At 51.1% G+C, this 18,976-nt stretch overlaps 1 protein-coding gene across 8 annotated transcripts in view; it reads right to left on the bottom strand.

Annotated features, from left to right (window-relative positions):
• THADA (THADA armadillo repeat containing) overlaps positions 1–18,976 on the bottom strand; it is a 324,726-nt gene that overhangs the window by 29,259 nt on the left and 276,491 nt on the right. For all 8 annotated transcript variants that reach the window (XR_014842042.1, XR_014842043.1, XR_014842044.1 and 5 more), the window contains one exon: positions 16,172–16,303. Coding sequence is in view for 5 of the 8 variants with exons in the window: in XM_085019406.1 (XP_084875532.1) it covers positions 16,172–16,303 (132 nt within the window). In the remaining 3 variants the exon portion in view is untranslated. The remainder of the gene's footprint in view (positions 1–16,171; positions 16,304–18,976) is intronic.

The following is an 18,976-nucleotide window of genomic DNA, read 5'->3' as shown; positions in this document are numbered from 1 at the left end:
AAATTAGAGCAGCCAAAGTGAGCACTGGAAGAGCGCTCGCCGGCCTTGGCAGGGAGAGGTGCAGGGCCAGACTTATGTGGGACCTTTCCTAAGTGCTTAAGGCAGTTCAGCTCCCACTTAAAGTCTGTTATCACTCCTGTCTCCCCCGGGGAGTTATTTATGAAGGAAGGTCTGCCCCGCCCCCCGCCCCAAGCCTGCCAAGCAAGGCCTCCAGCACAGGGACCGGCTGGGGCAGGAGGAGCTGCATGAAAAGCCTGCAAAGGTTGTGGGGTCGAGGTGCCGCTCAATTTTGCTGCTTCAGACGCACCCGAGCTGTAACTCAAAACCTGAAAACAACCTGAATCCGTTTGCAAACACAGACCGAATCTTTTATGTCAGGTTCCATATATTTTCCTAACTCCATTCCCCAGCCCAGCCCCACTCCACAGCAGAAACCAATTTGCTTAACAGAGTAGGTTCTGGGAGTTTTCCTCCTCGAAGCTCTCATTTGGAACAGATTAAGGAGGAGGAAGAGAGGGCAAGAATCTAATTTTTTTTCATTTACTTCTGAAAAACATGAATACACTTGTGTCTCTGATGCAGAACAACTATGTGCTACAACTGGCTTTCACAAAGATGGAGACACTTTAGTTTGCTGGGATGATGGGGCTGGCTTGCTTCGGGAGCCCCTGCCAGCCCATCCCCATCTAAAGGCCCAGCTCAAGATCGTCGGGAACCCTTGAATTTGCTGTGTGGCTGGGCAGGGGACTCCGACCCGAGGGGGAGGCCCACCTCACACCTCACATTCACGTTTCTCTCTCAAAAACCCAGGCTTCAGGACAACATGTGAGCTACTCGAGAATTTCAATGCCCGACTTTGCTGGGATGGGGGCTTCTGCCCTTATAAAGCTTCCAGTGTGAATGGGGTTACAACCAAGAAACAAGAAAGACCTTAACAGGGTGGGCCTGACAAAAGGAAAGCGCACCCCAAGGCCTGGAGGCTTTGTGGGAAAGAGGGCCTGGAAGAAGCAGTACCGTTGACGTCTGTGGCGGCAGAAGAGGACACACGAGCCACAAGACCAGAAAGGGCCAAAGCACAGGGGAACGGACGGGGTGAATATAAAGAGATAGCCCCGGGACTCTCTCCTCTGCTTCCCTGTTCTTGAGTCTCTTCTAAGTGCCATCTCCCCATTAAAGAGATCTCTTTCTAGTAAGTTCTAGCTACGGGGAATGCCATTGCAAGGCCTGCAGGTCTTGTTTCCTAATACAGTTTGTTTGCAGTTTGGGTGATGTGTGTTTCTAAGAAATGTAGCAGAGATAAGCAACTAAACTTCTCAAGTCAGTGAGAAGATTTAGATCAAAATTCTTATTGTTGATTTTTGATTGCCTCCTTTTTTAAAAAGTAAAATTACCTCCTTTAAAAAAAATAAAATTGGCCATATAAGCTGCAAAAAGAATAATGTGGATGCAAATAAAGGGAAATCTGTTGATTTTAGGGAGAACACCACCTGCGAGGGTAGACTCCCAACAGCTCGAGGCCAGAAGCTCTATCTTAATTACGCCTGTGTCCCTAGCTGTTAGCAAGCAGCCACAACTTTCCAGGAACTCAGGAATGAGTACCTGGGTGAAAACAAGAAGAGGGGAAATGGCGGGATGTGAAAGTCCCATCTCCCCAAATCAATTCTTCCTTCCTGACCTAGAAACAGATGCGCCAGCTGTGCACAGGTCACATTTGATGCTGAGCCTCTGATGCCGAGCTGTGTGGTGCACGAAGTCCCGGCATGAGACGCCCCTGGAAGTGGTGCGTTTAACTTCTAGGGGGGCCCTTCCCCTCCCACCCCCTGCTCTCTGGCTCGAGGATGTGGCTGTGCTGCTACCCTGGACTCTGCACCAGGAGAGAGACAGTGTCTTTGGAAAAGGCAGAGCCCCAAGAAAGGAGGGGTGGGTCCCTGATGATCATGGAGTGTCACAGGAGGCCACTGAGCCTCTATGTGAGAAATAAGCCTCTAACTTCTTCAGGCCACTTTCCACTTGGGTCTGTGACGGGCGCCAAATCTCTACCCCACCTAAACCCCAGCTGTCTCATGCGTGACGCTCCAAGAAAATGCTTCAGAAAGTCCATTTCAAGAAACGCCCCAAACTAAGATCCTTAATTGTGTTCCAGTAACTTGAGCACCTCAGCTGGAGGTGGGGGGAGGGGGGAAGAGGGAGAGAGAGAGAAGGAAAGGGAGAGAGAGAGAGGGACAGATACTCAGTGAGCTGGGGGCAAGGCCAATCTTTGTCTGAGTCTCACCTGAGCTCTCCACCTCCACTCCTGCGCACAAGCCTCAAAAGAAATCACTCTCTCTTTTTTTTTTTTTTTTTCCGCTTTTTCAACTGTATCCAGGGCATACGGAGGTTCCCAGGCCAGGGGTCGAATCTGAGTTACAACTGCTGGCCTACACCACAGCCACAGCAATGCCAGATCTGAGCCACATCTGTGACCTACACCACAGCTCATAGCAATGCTGGATCCCTGACCCACTGAGTGAGGGCAGGGATCAAACCTGCATCTCATGGATACTAGTCGGATTCATTTCTGCTGCACCACAATGGGAACTCCCAGAAATCACTCCTGAAAAGCTGAATCATTGAACTACAGTGAAAGTTCCTCACCTAAGACATCTGGGGGGAACAAGTCTTACTTTTGCTGATCTACACACATCAGGAAACAGGGCATGTCTCCTAAAATCCCACTCTTCCCAGATACGCATTCACATCCAAACTGCTTCTGGGCACTCTCTCCAAAGAGCTGCCATGAAAAGCCTAAAGATTTATAGCACACCTACACATTATCTAAACATACCCCCCCCATGCACACAGATAGATGCACACATATAAAAATACTCCCTGTGATGCCCTGTCACCCCCAGAGCCACCTCCCACTCTGTTCCCTATTAGCCACTGCTATGTGGATTCTTGTAGTCAAAAAGGAGCAGCAGGAAGGAGCAGGCTCCGCCTGTCACCCTGAGACTTGAGAACAGAGCTGGAGGGTTCTGTGGGCAAGATGAGGGCTTTACTGGCCTCTGACCTCACCCTGTCTGCCTGATGGGGTAAGAGCAGGATGCTGAAGAACAAGGGGCTTCTATGGCGGCCAGACGTGGTTTCTCAGGCAGTAGCTGTGTTGTAACGGGTCCAATCTGACTATCATTTGGTTGCTGGGATGGGAGGAAGATCAGTCCTCTGGCAAGTCTGTACGTGACTGCACTCGCGGTGGGGGGGACGTAGGCCTGTGCCGATGACAGGTGTGGATGGAGGGAGCGTGAGGAGCAGGCCTGCAGCTGGGTGCGGGCTCGTGGGAGTGCTGCTGGCCTCAGTCCCCCTAAGCAGCCCAGGGCGAAGGGGCACAGGGGCCCATCTCTGGTCATCCTTGACAGAGAAGTGACCTCAATTCTCAAAACTGGCCAAGGTTCAAACAGGAAGACCGCTTGTCTCGGTGCAAAGGGGAATCCTGTACCCTGATGCACCCTGGAGGCTCCTGCGGTCGGAAAGGAAAGCACAAAAGAGCAGAGTTGGGGCCACGAGCAGGAGAAGGAGGCTTGCCGGGGACAGGGCTCACCCCGACTGAGAGGGAAGATGAAACCCCGCATCTACGTCAGCGCCAGATGGCCTGAGCCCCAGACTCTGGGCTCATCGTCACTCATGGGGCCGTCACCTTGGGTCCAGGGAGCTTGCTTTCAGAAGCAGCCACGGTGGCGGCAAAATGATGCAAAGATGACCCTCATTTCCTGGAGAGGAGCCTGCTGTTGTCTCTCTGAGGCTTAGCCACTGGGAGGCCGTGGAAACAATCCCATCACCCTAGCAACCAGGCCCCGCCAGGGCGCTCCGTGCCGGTGGCAACCTGCTCCCAGACTTAAGACAGGAGCTTCAGTTTGCACCTGCTCCTGCACATCAGGTGGGCTGGCTGCCTGTGACGCACTTGCTGAGACACAGGTGAACGTCAGGGGCCCAGGCTTCCAGGGACGGCAACGTACGGGAAGGGCAACTGGGTTCATGGTAACTGGGGCTCGGCTGGAAGGGTCCCCTGGAGCTGGAGTGGGGCTCCTGCCTTGATCAAGCACCCTAGTTTGGAAGGAAGAAATGAGAAACGAGAACTACTTCCTGTTCGGCTACCCTCACCAGCCACTTCCCCTCGCCCTCGGCCAGGGCAATGCCAGGGTCTGCTCGGGAAATTTCTAACTTCTTGTGTTCCCTCGGCTGGGACCCTACTGACAATACAGATGAGCATCCAGATGGCTCTGGGCGAGGGCCCAGGAGAGAGCAAGCCTGCGGACTCTCGGGGCTGACTGCAGGGTGTGGTTTTATTGCTGGGAGATGCCTGGTTTCAGAGAACAGTCTGTCCGTCCCACCCCAGTGATGCTGGAGTTCCTCCAGGCCTTCGGAGGAAGCTTCCTTTCCCCTGCCTCGCCCCCAGCACCGGTCTCACCAACTGAAGCGTCAGGATTATTCTCAGCAGTCAGCCTACGACATTTCTGTCACTTCTTTTCCATAAACCAAGGCCTGGGGTGCAGCAGAGAGCAGTGCTGATCTGTCTCAGGGGGTCTGTGTTTTAGGCCACATTCCCTCCCTCATTATGTGACATCTTAAAAAGGTAAAAATCATTTACCTTTCCTGAGCTTCTGTTCCCTGTCTGTAAAGTAGAAGCTCTAAAACCTCAGGTTGGAGTTCCTGTTGTGGCTCAGCAGTAACAAGGCCGACAAGTACCCATGAGGATGTGAGTTCGGCCCCTGGCCTCGCTCAGTGGGTTAAGGATCTGGCGTTGCCCTGAGCTGTGGCGTAGGTTGCAGATCCTGTGTTGCGGTGGCTGTAGTGTAGGCCGGTGGCTATAGCTCTGATTAGACCCCTAGCCTGGGGACTTCGATATGCTGTAGGTGTGGCCCTAAAAAGCCCCAAAATAAATAAATAAATAAAAATAAAACCCCGGGTTGTGTGATTCCCCTTCCCTAGGGAGGACTGGAAAAGGGGGATATACTCAGCCTTCACAAAGGGCCTCCTGCAGGCACCCTGGCCATCTCAGTTCCTGTTCCCTTCCTCGGGATAAGCACTATGCGTCTGGGCTCTTGGGTCCCCAGCCCATTTTCCTGAGTCATGATTCTAATGTCTTCCTTTTAAGCAGAGCAGTGAATTTAGAAGATCTTCAATGTCCTTTTTGTTAACTCTTTGGTTCCAGACCTAGAGGCTGGGTTTGAAGCCCTTTTCCTGTCCTAGAAGGGGCATCAAAGTGCAAAGGTGCAAAGGTTTTGTCACCACAGGGCCCTGAGCTCCATGACACCAACTCTCTGAATTTCAGGGTACCCACCTTTAAAATGGAGACGGTAGTACAATATCTGATAGAGTGGCAGCGAGGACCAAAAGAGGTAAATGAAAGTAGGGGCCTCCAGAGGGAAAGGTTCACCGCCCCCCTCCCACCCCAGGCTACAAAGAGTGGGTAAGAGACAGCCGGACAAGGGCCCCGGAGGAAGGGGCCTCCATTCTCAGAGCTGCGCCTTCTAGATGATTCAGTCGGCACTGGTCCCAACCCCCTGACGATGAACTGAAAGGTCTTCTTTGTCTGGGCGCCTCCCGGGCCAGCCCCACGCTAGACCCCGGAGCCCCCATGGATGAAACTCTTGCTCAAGAAATCCCACCCAGGCTCAGTGGTTAATGAATCTGAATAAGAACCATGACGTTGCGGGTTCGATCCCTGGCCTTGCTCAGTGGGTTAAGGATCCGGCGTTGCCGTGAGCTGTGGTGTAGGTCGCAGACACGGCTCGGATTTTGAGTTGCTGTGGCTCTGGCGTAGGCTGGCAGCAATAGCTCCGATTCGACCCCTAGCCTGGGAACCTCCATATGCCGTGGGAGCAGCCCAAGAAATGGCAGAAAAAAGAAAAAAAAAAACCCACCCAGCAGGGACAGGACGGAATAGGAGGGAAAGGTAGGAATGGTCCAGGACCCACCACTGTGGCCTTACCTAAGCAGAGGCTCAATGGGTTCCTGGTTGAATTAAGGTCAACCAGGTGGCCTAAGGGTGCGGATTTAAACCACCATACCAAGGATCCACCGTGTCAGGGCAATTTCACCAGAGAGAATCCACATAGCTCCACTCCCTGGGGGCATTTCTAGAAACTCTACCTCTACTTGGCTTAGCTACTGTGACACGTTCACCCCTTCCTACCTTCAACTCATCATCCCATAGGGGTTTTTGTTGAGCATCAATCATGTACCAGGTTCTGGGGATACAGGAACACGTAAAGCAGACAAAAATCCTGCATCCCTGGAATTTTTCGTCTGGTGAGGGAGGCAAATAGTACAATATCAGATAATCAGAGGACTCTGTGGAGAATTTAACCAGCAGGGTGAAGTACTAGCAAAAGATGGAGCGAGTACCATATACTCTAAACTAACTGAGTGTTCAAGGTGTCTCTGTGGACAGGACGCTGAAGCTGAGACTGAAATGCCAAGAGGGAGTCAGCCACGTGAGACCAGGGGAGACCATTTAGCCCCGGGTCCAGCTAGTGCAAAGACCCCAAGGCTGCAATGGGCTTAGCGAGGTGGGGTACCTCACAGAAGGGTGCAGAGGAGAGAGGGAAGGAGACGGCGGCGCAGGGGATGAGGTGGAGAGAGAGGTGGTGGTGGGGTCAGGAGGCCTTCTGTCTGTTACTGCGGGAGTGGGGTTTTATTCTGGGAAAGGAGGGAAGCCAAGGGAGGGTTCTGGGCCGGAGAGCCACATCATCCATCCTTGTCCCTAAGAAGGGCCCTCCGAAGGCCACAGGGACCGTAGCTTGCAGGCAGATAAGAGCAGAGGCAGGAAGGCCAGGCTAGAGGTTTTCACAGACGTGCAGGTGAGAGATGCCGGGGGCCTGGACTAGCATGTGAAACAAGCCTTGTGGGCAGGTGCTCCGAAAATATCTGCTGAATGAATGAATGAATATGCAGCAATACCAGCATCACTTTTTGCCTCCTACTTAAATAGTAGAAGGAAAAGCTGTGGTTTATCTAGGTAGGAGTGAGAGGAGGAGTGAGAAAACAATTTAGAATTCAAAAATAGGCACGAAGAAACGAGAGAGGCAAATAAGTCTGGCTTGGCCCCAGGGACATTTAGGTCAGGCTTGGAAGCAGGCATGGGGGGACATTCTGGTGTGCTGGTCTCCAAAAAGGGTACGTGGTACAAATGTAGGAGATGACACTCAGGGAGCGTGACGTCTGTCTGAAATGGAAGCTGGGCCCAGGCTCTGGTACCTCAGAGCAGAGAAGACACTACAGAGACAGGGTACCTGTGTCGACTAGGAAGGAAGCTCCTGGAAGGCAGAGGGAGGCCACCCTGGCAGGACCTGAGCCTGTCAACCTGCAGAAACTTGGAAAGTGCAGGGCTGCCCGCTGGGCACATGGCTGGGGGCAGGAGGGCTTGGTGGGCAGCTCTAGAGGTTCCGGGGGCAGAACTGTCTGGTCTGTGACTCAGCACGAAGCCCCACAGGCCTGGGGCTTTGCTGACCAGGCAGTCACCGTGGAGCCACTGTGTAATGTCACGGTGACCCGCCCTCCCTCCCTGCCTGCTCAAGGGCTGGAGCCTCTGAGCTGTGTTCATGCTCTCATGCTGTCCCTCGGACACCGTGTGGTGACAATGGGGTGGGTGTGTGTCTATGTGCGAAGGGTGAGGTGTGTGGGGGGAGGAAAATATCCTGGAGAAACTGACCAGGCGTTGGCTCTTGGCTTCTTCACCTTGCCCCGGACTCTTTCTTTCTTTCTTTGGTCTTTTTTGTCTTTTCTAGGGCCGCTCCTGCGGCAAATGGAGGTTCCCAGGCTAGGGGTCCAATCGGAGCCTACACCAGAGCCACAGCAATGCCAGATCCAAGCCACATCTGCGACCTACACCACAGCTCACGGCAACGCCAGATCCATAACCCACTGAGCGAGGCCAGGGATCGAACTCGTAACCTCATGGTTCCTAGTCGGATTCGTTAACCACTGCGCCACGATGACAACTCCTATACGAATGTTTCAACTTAGCCCCACGATGCCATGGGCTTCCTGCCCTTTGGTTCTCTAACCTCTGAGTCTCATTTATTTTACATCCTGATCCTGCTTCCACTTTCTGCCCCTCTGCTAAGCTCCGTCATTATTCCAGAGCCTGAGCCCCGAGGCTCCCGTGGGGTTTTCTGGCTAACCCGGGGCCACTGCCTGAAGCCCAGGCTGGCTCCCTGGCCCTGCTGTGAGACTCAGGCCTGAGAGGCAGGAGTGAGGAAGGAAGGGCCAGAGAGTGCGGCGGGGCTGCCAGCTCTCGTCCCACAAGCCCCAGACGGTGAGTCACTCAGAAGGACCGCCTGCCTCTCCAGCTTGTCAGGAGCAATGAACACCACTGGCCCTCGGGCCAGTTCTAGTAGAGAGACTCCATCTCTGGGCCTGTTTGGGAGCTTTCTTGCTTCAAAGGGCACCTCATCTCCTTAGGGAACTCGGGACTGTCCAGACAGTTACTACTGTTGTGGAAGATCAGCCCATCAACACCAATTGAGCACCCACTGTGTACCTCACAGAAGATAATCTCGAAGCTCATGGGTGGCTTGGGACTATAAAAGTAAATAAATTATATGGAAGAGAAAAATAACAGAGTAGAAAACCCAGGGTTGGAGTCCCTGTCGTGGTGCAGCGGAAACGAATCCCACTAGGAACCATGAGGTTGTGGGTTTGATTCCTGGCCTCACTCAGTGGGTTAAGGATCTGGCATTACTGTGAGCTGTGGTGTAGGTCGCAGATGTGGCTTGGATCTGGTGTTGCTGTGGCTGTGGTGTAGGCCGGCAGCTGTAGCTCCCATTGGACCCCTAGCTTGGGAACCTCCATAGGCCGTGGGGGGAGGGCTAAAAAGACAAAAGATCCAAAAAAAAAAAAAAAAAAAGAAAGAAAAGAAAAAAGAAAAAAAAGAAAGAAAGAAATAGAAAACCCAGTGCTATGCATAACCAAAGGTCTGTAGGATTTCAAAGAGGAGGTCTTGGAGGGAGGAGGTATTGTAGAGAAGGTGGGACTTTGTGTCACCATTAAACATTTATATTTGGCAGAACGAGCAGAAGTATTACAATTTTCTGAGGGTGAGGGGTGTGGTGGGTGGGAGCGATGGGAACTCCTTGCTGCCAGTGCTCCAAGGAGAAGAGCACCCATCACTCAGTGCGTGAGGACACGTGTACTCGCTTCTCTGTCCCACTGAATCTTTCTAAGTCTTTTACATTCTCTTCATAAGTCAGTTTCTGCCTTTTATGTTGATTATAGCTAAAAAAAAGTTTCTAATAAGAAGTCATCCTTCTTGAACCTAAACACTGACAATGTATCTCATCTGGAGACTCTTTTTTTCCTTTTTGTCTTTTTAGGGTTGCTCCTGTAGCATATGGAGGTTCCCAGGCTAGGAGTCTAATTAGAGCTGCCGCCGCCGGCCTATACCACAGCCACAGCTACGTGGGATCCGAGCCCTGTCTGGGACCTACACCACAGCTCACGGCAACGCCGGATCCTTGACCCGCTGGGTGAGGCCAGGGATCGAACCTGCGTCCTCATGCATACCAGTCAGGTTCGCTACCACTGAGCCACAACGGGAACTCCTAGAGCCTTTTAACATTTCTTGTTAACTGGCTTCTCTTTCTTATCCTGCATCAACTAAAGCGACTGTTGGGTCTCAGAAATATTTTTTTAAATCTAATAAACGGAAACGGACAAAGGGAGGAGGCCATCCGAATCAGGCGCAAACCCTGGCTGAAGAGGAGGGGTGGGGAGCTCGCAGCGGAGGGGGCAGGGAGCCGGGAAGGGGCTCCAGAAGGCCACCCCCCACCTGCCTCCACCCCAGCCCCAGCCCCTCCCATGAGACGGGGAGGAAGGGTGAGCGTGTGGGGTTCCACCCTCGGGCCTCCACATCTCCTCATCTCTGAGGGACCCCTCAGGCCTGCGCCATCCGTCCTCTTGTGCCCGAGGCCTCCAGTCGAAGCTAGTAGATGACATCAGACCCAGCAGAGGCCCTCTCTCATCGACAAAGGGCTCTGTGGAAAAGAAAGGCAAAGGGGTAACCCCCACTTGTTGAATTCTGGCATCTTCTATCACTCTGGGTTGGTTTTGGTTTTCTGTTCTCCTCCTACAGCAGCTGTTAACGTTTGTACCTTCACAGGTGCCCCTTTGCTTTCCCCACAGCGCTCGCTGTCTGCCTCACTTGAGAATCGCCCAAATCTCGTGATTTACACTTAAACATTGCCCAGCTTGGGGTTTTTTGGCCTCACGTGGAAGCCCTCGTTTAAATGCACGTGGTTTGAAATCCTAGCACATGAGTGTGTAAGGCAGGCCTGGAAGGAAGTCGAGCTGCTTGGAAGGACGTCAGCCGTGGGGTCTCCTGCTCTTGACCGAGAGCTCTTTCCAGAGCATTTCACGGCTGGGGGTCGCCGGACAGCAGGGGCAGGAGGGCGGTGGAGCCCCACCTGGAGTGCTGCCTGTACACGTTCTTGTCCTAGTTGCCCCGACTCCCATCCCCACCTCTTGAGTCCGAGATGTGCCATTTCTCTGCAACTGGCTGGAGGAGCGGGAAGGGAAGGGGGCGGGGCCTTCCTCAAGCGCCCCCAGCTGGGGGGGCCTCGGGAGGTGCTCAGAGGCTGTGAAGAGGCTGGGTGCCACCTTCCAGGTGACTATGTGGGTGAAGCATATGCAGGAGGACAGCAGGGGAACTCAAGGGTGAAGTTCAACCAAAAGGATGAAGGACAAATCCATCCTCTCGAGGGCTCTCTGAACACGGACTTATTTAACCCTGGACCTTGCAGAGTCAGGAACAAATTTCCACCACAAATCTCAACCTAACGCCAGTGATGGGCAGCACGGCTGGTTGCACGGTTGCCTCTTTTTGGGTGGTTTCTAGCCGGTGCTATGGGCACAGCCGCTGCCCTGCTAAGGAGTGCGGGGGCGGGGGGGGGAGAGGGAGGGCCCAGCAGAGCTGGACGGGGTGCTGGAGAGGGCAGGCCAGAGCTGCAAGGCTCACTCTGTTCCTCCAGCAGATAAAGGGCCCCCTTTGTCCTCTCACTTTTCAGTGCAGATCTCCCCAAGGACTCAGGAATACTCTGTCCCAGACCACAGTGACTTGTGGCCTCTCAGGGCCTTTCCCCATTCCTGGCACTTTCACTTCCCGGAACGCGATAGCCTGACCGTGCAGTCAGTGCCAGAGGCACGTCCAGGTGCTTCGCCTGGACACCTCATAGATTTGAAACCCTGAAGTCATCTCTGCCTTCCCGCCTCACCCACCTCCCACAAGCACCAGCTCCCCAAACCCCCACATCCTCCTGAGTGTACACTCTTTCCATCCTATCACTGCTGGCGGCAGCGCCCGGGGGCGCTCCCAGCTCCTAGCTGACTTGCCCCCAGCTCTGAGCCATCTCACTGGGCTGCCAGAAAGATCCCCTCACATCCACGTCCCTGGCAACACTACCCCTTTGTCTGAAACCTTTTCCAGCCTCCCTTCGCCTACAGGAGGAGGTCCTTGGCTTGGGACTCAAAGCCATCCAGGTCTGGCATCTGCCTTTCTAGCTCTGTCTCCCATTCTGCTCCCCTGGCTTCAGCCTGTGTTCTGGCCACACAAGTCCACTTGCTGCTGCCTAGTCAGCTCCTGAGCTACCCCCGACTCCAAGCTTGGCTCCGGCTTTTCCTTCCATGTTGAAATGCTCTCATTCGTGTGCCATTTGCCCCCCCTTTTCAGCCAGCTCCACTCTCAGGAACTCCTGAGACCCCACAACCAAAATGCAGGCCAAGGGAATTCCCATGTGAATCAGTGGGTGATGGATCTGGCATTATCACTGCAGTAGCCCACGTCACTGCTAAAGTGTGGGTTCAATCCCTGCCCTTAAGGATTTGTGCATGCCATGGGCATAGCGCCCTCCCAAGAAAGAATAAACAAAGGTGAAAATAAATAAATGCATATTAAAAAAATGCACTTCTAACTTCCCCGTCTCCCCAGTAGGCTATTAGTATGAGTGCAAAGCTCTTTCTTTTCCCATCTAGACCTCGTTTATAGGATTAGATCTCAGAGGCAAGGTGTCCTCATGTTTAATTTCTTTCTGAAGGGGAAAAGTAAGAATTAATTTAACAATATTTAGCCTTCTCAAAGAAGACATTGAATATGAACATAATTTAATAATATCATTGTACTGCAGCACTTATTAAACCACTGACTTGGGGGCAAAATTAATGACACGTATTTTCAAGGTATGCAAGACTCAGTAGTCATAATGAACTTGGAACACCAAAGAGCAAACCATTAGTGGGGTATGTTACAAAAGCCCTATGCGCTCAAGGAATGTGAAGACTCACCATCAGCTGCGTGGTGTCCTTGAGAGAAGTCAAAACAAGACACTATTGTTCTGATGAATCAGCTGCTAAACTTGTCTGACTAAAGCGAAAAATCAGGGGTGACGCTCCGTTCTCAGCTGCTTTTCAGTCTAAAGCGGAAAGATGTGTATTTTTTGCTTAAGTCAATGACATTGCATTACGGAGGTTCTCTGTTGCTATCAGAAGGAACAGAGAACACACGGGGACGTGCTGAACGAGTGTCCCCACAAAGTGACGCCAGGCTGCTGAGATCTTTGAATTTTAGGAGTCTGGCTTGACTTTGATTTTTCTATGCAAAAATTCACTCAGAATGAGTTATAAAGTGGGGGGAGTGCAGGAATGGTTTCATATAATTTCGGGGAAAGGAATCACACTGGGGAGAGGGGAGAGGATAAACCAGCCAGGTGGTCTATCACCATCTACTGTGTTAGTCTTCTTTTTGCGGAATTGGATGTTTTAAAAAACACTTTCTTTTGAAATAATTTTAAACATACAGAAAAGAGGCAAGTATAGCAACGACCTGTGTTCACTATTTTTTTTGGCTGTGCTCACGGCATGCAGAAGTGTCTGGGCCAGGAATTGAACCTGCACCACAGGCGTGACCTGAGTCATAGCAATGGCTTTGCCGGATCCTTAACCTGATGAGCCACCAGGGAACGTCTGTGTTTACTATTTATTTATTTATTTTGTCTTTTTAGGGCTGCACCCGCGGCATATGGAGGTTCCCAGGGTAGGGGTTGAATTGGAGCTGTAGCCCCCAGCCTACACCACAGCCACAGCAATGTGGGATCTGGCCAAGCCTGCAACCTACACCACAGCTCATGGCAACACTGGATTCTTAACCCACGGAGTGGGGCCAGGGATCGAACCTGTGTCCTCATGGATACTTGTTGGTTTTGTTTCTGCTAAGCCATGAGGGGAACTCCCCATGTTTACTATTTATATGCGCATATAGTTTTATTTTTTTTCTGAACCATTTGAGAGTAAATTACAGGCACTGTGGCTCTTTCCCCCTTCATATTTCAGTTGAGTATTTCCTAAGAATAAAAATATTCTCTTACAAAACCACAGTTTAGTTATCAAATTCAGGAAATTTCATATTGATTTTAATCTACAAACAACATTTCAATGTTGTCAGCTATTCTAATAATTTCCTGTATGGCTTTTCACCCCTCCAGTACAGGATCTGGTCCAAGGTAACAGAATACATTTAGCTATTACAGAATTCTTGTCTTTCTCACACTTCAAATCTTTTGCAGACCAAGGTGGGGAATAGAAAGATAGACAAGTAAGCTTTTACATCAATTATGCCCTGAGGCTTTCACTCATGGAATTTTACACACAAAAGGCACTCAATTCTGATCTTCCTTCCTTCCTCTCTCCCTTCCTTCCTTTTATGGCTGTGCCCATGGCACATGGAAGTTCTCAGGCCAGGGATCAAACTCTAGCTAAATCAGCAACCAGAGCCTCAGCAGTGACAATGCCAGATCCTTAACTGGCTGAGCCATTAGGGAACTCTTTGATTTCTACTTCTTTCTTTTCTTTTTGCTTTTTAGGACCAAACCCACGGCATATAGAGACCCAGGCTAGGGGTCTAATTGGAGCTACAGCTGCCAGCCTATACCACAGCCACAGCAACACCAGATCTGAGCTGAGTCTGTGACCTACACCACAGCTAATAGCAATGCCGGATCCTTAACCCACTGAGCGAGGCCAGGGATCGAACCTGCAGCCTCATGGTTCCTAGCTGGATTTGCTTCCGCTGTGCCACAATGGGAACTCCTTTGATTTCTATTTCTTAAGAAAAAATTCAAACCAGGAGGAGGGAGAACATGGTAATGTTCTTTACTATAAATGAACTTGGAAAAATTCTGAAAGAAATAAAAGTAGTAGGGAGTTCCTGTCGTGGCACAGCGGAAAAGAATCTGACTAGGAATCATGAGGTTGCAGGTTCGATCCCTGGCCTGGCTCAGTGGGTTAAGGATCCAGCATTGCCGTGAACTGTGGTGTAGGTCGCAGATGCAGCTTGGATCTGGCGTTGCTGTGGCTCTGGTGTAGGCTGGTGGCTGTAAGTCCAATTAGGCCCCTAGCCTGGGAACCTCCATATGCTGTGAGTGCAGCCCAAAAAGACCAAAAAAAAAAAAAAGACAAAAAAAGTGAAATAAAAGTAGTAGGTAAAAACTAAAGTTTAGCAGGGAAGAAGTCCACTTATGAATTCCACCATGAAATGATCTTTCTTGCCTTTGGTAGAGGTCCCAGTAGAAATCTAGTGTTATATTCCACCAAATGCATACTGAGCACTTGCTGGGTGCTCTGTGCGTCCTTCCAAGGAAAATACACAACTGAAAAAAGGGATGAATCACTCATGGCAGAACCTCAGGTCTGAGGCGCTCTGACAGCCTGGGACAGGGTGGGGAGGAGGCTGCCTGTCCACCACTCGCAGCGCCAATCTGAATGCTTTCCTGCTGAGAGGCAAAGCTGACCCTGGCTACACCTGTTCTGGGGCAGCATCCCTGGGAGATTATTGAAACCAGCCTCCCCCACATACATGCAGAGAAATGTACCCAGTCCATGGCAGCAGAGGACGCAGGTACAGGGAAGCTCACACATTCCAGGACCTTGCAGGCCCACGGCCCCAGCCATGGGTAAAAGAGGCACTGAGTCAGTTACAGACACTGTCTGGCTCTTCCCTGCCCCTTCTGCTGTCCATTCGGGTGGACTTCTTAGCTCAGCCTGTGACTGCTTGTCTCAAAATGGTGTTCTTGGAGTTCCCATCATGGTGCAGCAGAAACGAATCCGACTAGGAACCATGAGGTTGCGGGTTCAACCCCTGGCCTCGCTCAGTGGGTTGAGGATTCAGTGTTGCCGTGAGCTGTGGTGTAGGCTCTGATCTGGTGTTGCTGTGGCTGTTGCATAGGCTGGTGGCTGTAGGTCTAATTAGACCCCTAGCCTGGGAACCTCCATATACCATAGGTGTGGCCCTAAAAAGCAAAAAACCAAAAAAAACCAACCAATCAAACAAAAATGGTGCTCTGACTTGTCTGGGGGATGGCTGACCCGGAGATCTTTGGTGACACCTGGCCCCAAGTGCAGGGAATGCACGTCACCCTCCCAGATGGCCACTTGTCCAGAGGTGTGACCTTGCTTCTGCTCCACTGACCCCCCTCCCTACAGCAGCCCATTTTCCACTTGCAGCCAGGAGGTGCCTTTGTCTCCCTCACCCTTTGCCACCACATACACATAACCGAGGCCCAGGGCTGTAACGGCTCACATCACGGGCTGAGTGGCTCTGAACTCAGGACACCCCCGCTGGGCTGCTCCTCTTTCCACTCGCCTCCTGGGTTAACATTGCCACCGAACGAGGGGCCAAGGCACAAAGGAGAAACTTGACTTATACTCAACTGTTTCTGTCACGTGTAGAAACTCGCAGGGGAACAAAACGATGGATCTATGACTCCTGCATTGTGTAGCCACACAGATAATCAAGACTCGGCCTTATTTGAAAAGGATGGCAATGTAACTAACAAATGGCACAACTTATGAGAGTTTTACCTTTGAAAGCAATTTTTCTCTATGAAAATCTAGAACAGGGGTTGGACATTGGCTAGCAGGTCAAATCTGGATAGCCGCCTGCTTTTGTAAATAAAGTTTTAGGGGAACACTGTCAGGTCTGCTTGTTTACCTCCTGTTTATGGCTGCTTTCCCATTAAAATGGCAGAGTTGGAACAGACCAAGTGGCCAACGAAGCCTAAAATGTTCACTCCCTGGCCCTTTACAGAAAACGTGTGCCAATCTCTGTCCAAGAGCAACAAGGCATCAAAGGATGAAAACGAGGTACCTGTTGACAGGCAGGTGTTTTCCTGGGACACGGCGGTCATCACGGTTTCCGTGGCTGCATCTCGGATGACTTGCTCCTCACTCTGCAGGAGGGTGAGGACACATCTCCAGAGGGCAAGTGTATCCTGCAGTCCTAAGAAGGCCCAAAAGAATCCGAATCACCTAGGATGTGATTTACAAGCGGGTATAAACACTGCTTCAAATCCAGTATTTAATGAGCAACAGTTACTCCTTTTTTGGTGGGCATTGCAAGAAAGGGAGACCTGAGAGTTAGACACATGCTGGAAGAGAGGGGCCCCAAGGGGGAAGGTTTGGAAACACCCTTTTGAGTCGAAAGGCTTCTGGAGGCAACCAGACTTAGGCAAGGCTGCCTAGAAGGTATGGCCTGGCTGACTAAGGCCCAGCTGTCCACAATGACTCATGCTTCTCAGGAATGAAACTTTATGCATCAAGAGTGCTCTGGGAAACCAGCCCAGTGTTGATTTGAGTGGCTGTGTGAGCTTATAAATTCTGAAAGCAAAGTTTCAATCAAGATTTTGCTTTGGGGGGACAGGAACTGAAAAAAAAGCCAAGAACCACAATAAAGGCACTGGCCTGGGCCACGTCTACATGGGGTCCACGATCTGACCGATGTTACCCGGGGCAGGGAGCCTGCCGAGTCCCTGTGTTTGGTGCTGCTGGGGACCGCGGAAGAGGAATAGAGTCTGCCCCTGAGCAAATGAGGGGGACATCAAGGCGAGAACACGAGGCAAGGAGCAGGCAGGGCTGGGACCCACCACAGGAAGGACCCCAGAGGCAGACCGGGTGAGGGGAGGGAGGGGGCAGGGTTCAAGAAAGGACACGGGCTGTCTCTGGGGCGGGTGGGTGGGTCGTCATGGAAGACCATCACGCATCAACCCTCGTCTTCTGAAGAGGAACTGAGCCCATCCTGAGAACCCTCCTGAGCCTCCCTGCTCCCTCATCCATCCACAGAGAACCGATAACAGCCACCAACGCTCCAGTCATACTAAGAACAGCCTGGCTCCTGCTGGGGTTTGTGCTCTCCTGTCTGTTATAAATTTGGCTTTAATTTTTACTCCGTCTTTCAGAATCTATTCATTCTACTCGATCTCTAGGGTTTCAAAGTTTCCTTTCTTTTTTCTTTTTTCTTTTTGTCTTTTCTAAGGCTGCTCCCGCGGCATATGGAGGTTTCCAGGTTAGGGGTCGAATCAGAGCTGTAGCCACCGGCCTACACCAGAGCCACAGCAACACGGGATCCGAGCTGCGTCTGCGACCTACACCACAGCTCACGGCAACGCTGGATCCTTAACCCACTGAACAAGGCCAGGGGTCGAACCCGCAACTTCATGGTTCCTAGTCGGATTTGTTAACCACTGTGCCACGACAGGAACTCCCAAAGTTTCCTTTCTTAATATTTTCTTAGACCCCTATGATCCTCAACTTGTCCCCCTTAGTCCATTTCAACTTTTCTTCTTCCCCCTTAAATGACTTTGGTCTGTCCTTGACTTGTCCCCATGTAATTCTCTGCCCTCTGTCTCTCAGTCCCACACCTATTTTTCAGGTTCTTGATGGCCATCCGCCAGCTCTGACCTCCTCCTCACTGCCTGTAATGCTCTAACCAGCTCCAGCAATTCAGGATGAACCGATGGCTTCTGCTCAGGACTCAGTTTCACTCAGGAACTGCACGTTACTCCACACACGTCTGCCCAATGTGAGCCGGGGATGGAGCAGCCCAAGTCACCCAGAAAATGTGCTGCAGACTGATATTATCCTCCCCGAAGAAGCTTCACCCAAGTTTGGTGGGTTTTTTTTTTGCTTTTTAGGGTCACACCCACGGCATATGGAGGTTCCCAGGCTAGGGGTCGAATTGGAGCTAGAGCGGCCAGCCTACACCACAGCCACAGCAATGCAGGAACTGAGTCGTGTCTGTGACCTACACCACAGCTCCTGGCAATGCCAGATCCTTAACCCACTGAGTGAGGCCAGGGATCAAACCCGAAGCCTTACGGTTCCTAGTCGGATTCGTTTCCGCTGCGCCATGAGAGGAACTCCCAACTTCACTGAAGTTGATCAACCTTTGCTCTTATTCCTATGGGTCCAATGATTATATCACAATTGTAACAGGTCCCCTTCCAGTCCTCCATTGGATGTGAAAAAAATGCCTAAAAGTCACTTAGAAGAAAGATGGAAGAGGATACCAAAGACAACTTTGTTTCAGAGGGATCCAGGGACACGAGACGCTTGATTGGTCTGAACTCTTGATAACACTCAGAATTTGAATCTCACCATCTAAAAAAGCAATTATTTCCTTTCTTATGTAAATCCCTTCTCCACAACTACACTGAAAGCTCCCCGATACAGGGACCACGGTTTATTCTCCTGGGCTGGAAACGAAAGAGAGCAAAAAGAGCCTTCCAGTACTGGATAGAAGAGAATCCCTGCCCGGTAATACAAGGGTAAGACGGTAGCAGAGGCCAAGGCCAGGGCTTGGGTATTGGGTTTCCCTTTTATTTAACCCTATGCTTAAAACAAAACCCTATAATTAAAAAAAATGTTTTTAAGTTAAAACAAAACAATAACCCCTATGCTTTTTCAATTCCTTCAGACTTCCTAAAGCTTGGTTTTCTCGAACACCACTGATGTGATGCTCATTGGGTGGCAGTGAGGAAAGAGACATGAAGGTGGAGAATATGATTAGACCTGTATATCTCTTTGATTTCCAAATATCTCTACCTTTATTTTCCAAAGATGCCTTAACTTCGAACTAATTTCAGTGAAAGGAACCAGCAGACTTTCCAGTCTTAAA

The sequence above is a fragment of the Sus scrofa genome, chromosome 3, assembly GCF_054392235.1.
Source record: "Sus scrofa isolate SSC_HxYL_T2T_F1_AM1 chromosome 3, Sscrofa_HxYL_maternal_Yorkshire_Landrace_v2.0, whole genome shotgun sequence".
Lineage (NCBI taxonomy): Eukaryota > Metazoa > Chordata > Mammalia > Artiodactyla > Suidae > Sus > Sus scrofa.
The sequence above is the reverse complement of the archived record's forward strand: the minus strand, read 5'-3'. Positions and strand labels throughout refer to the sequence as shown.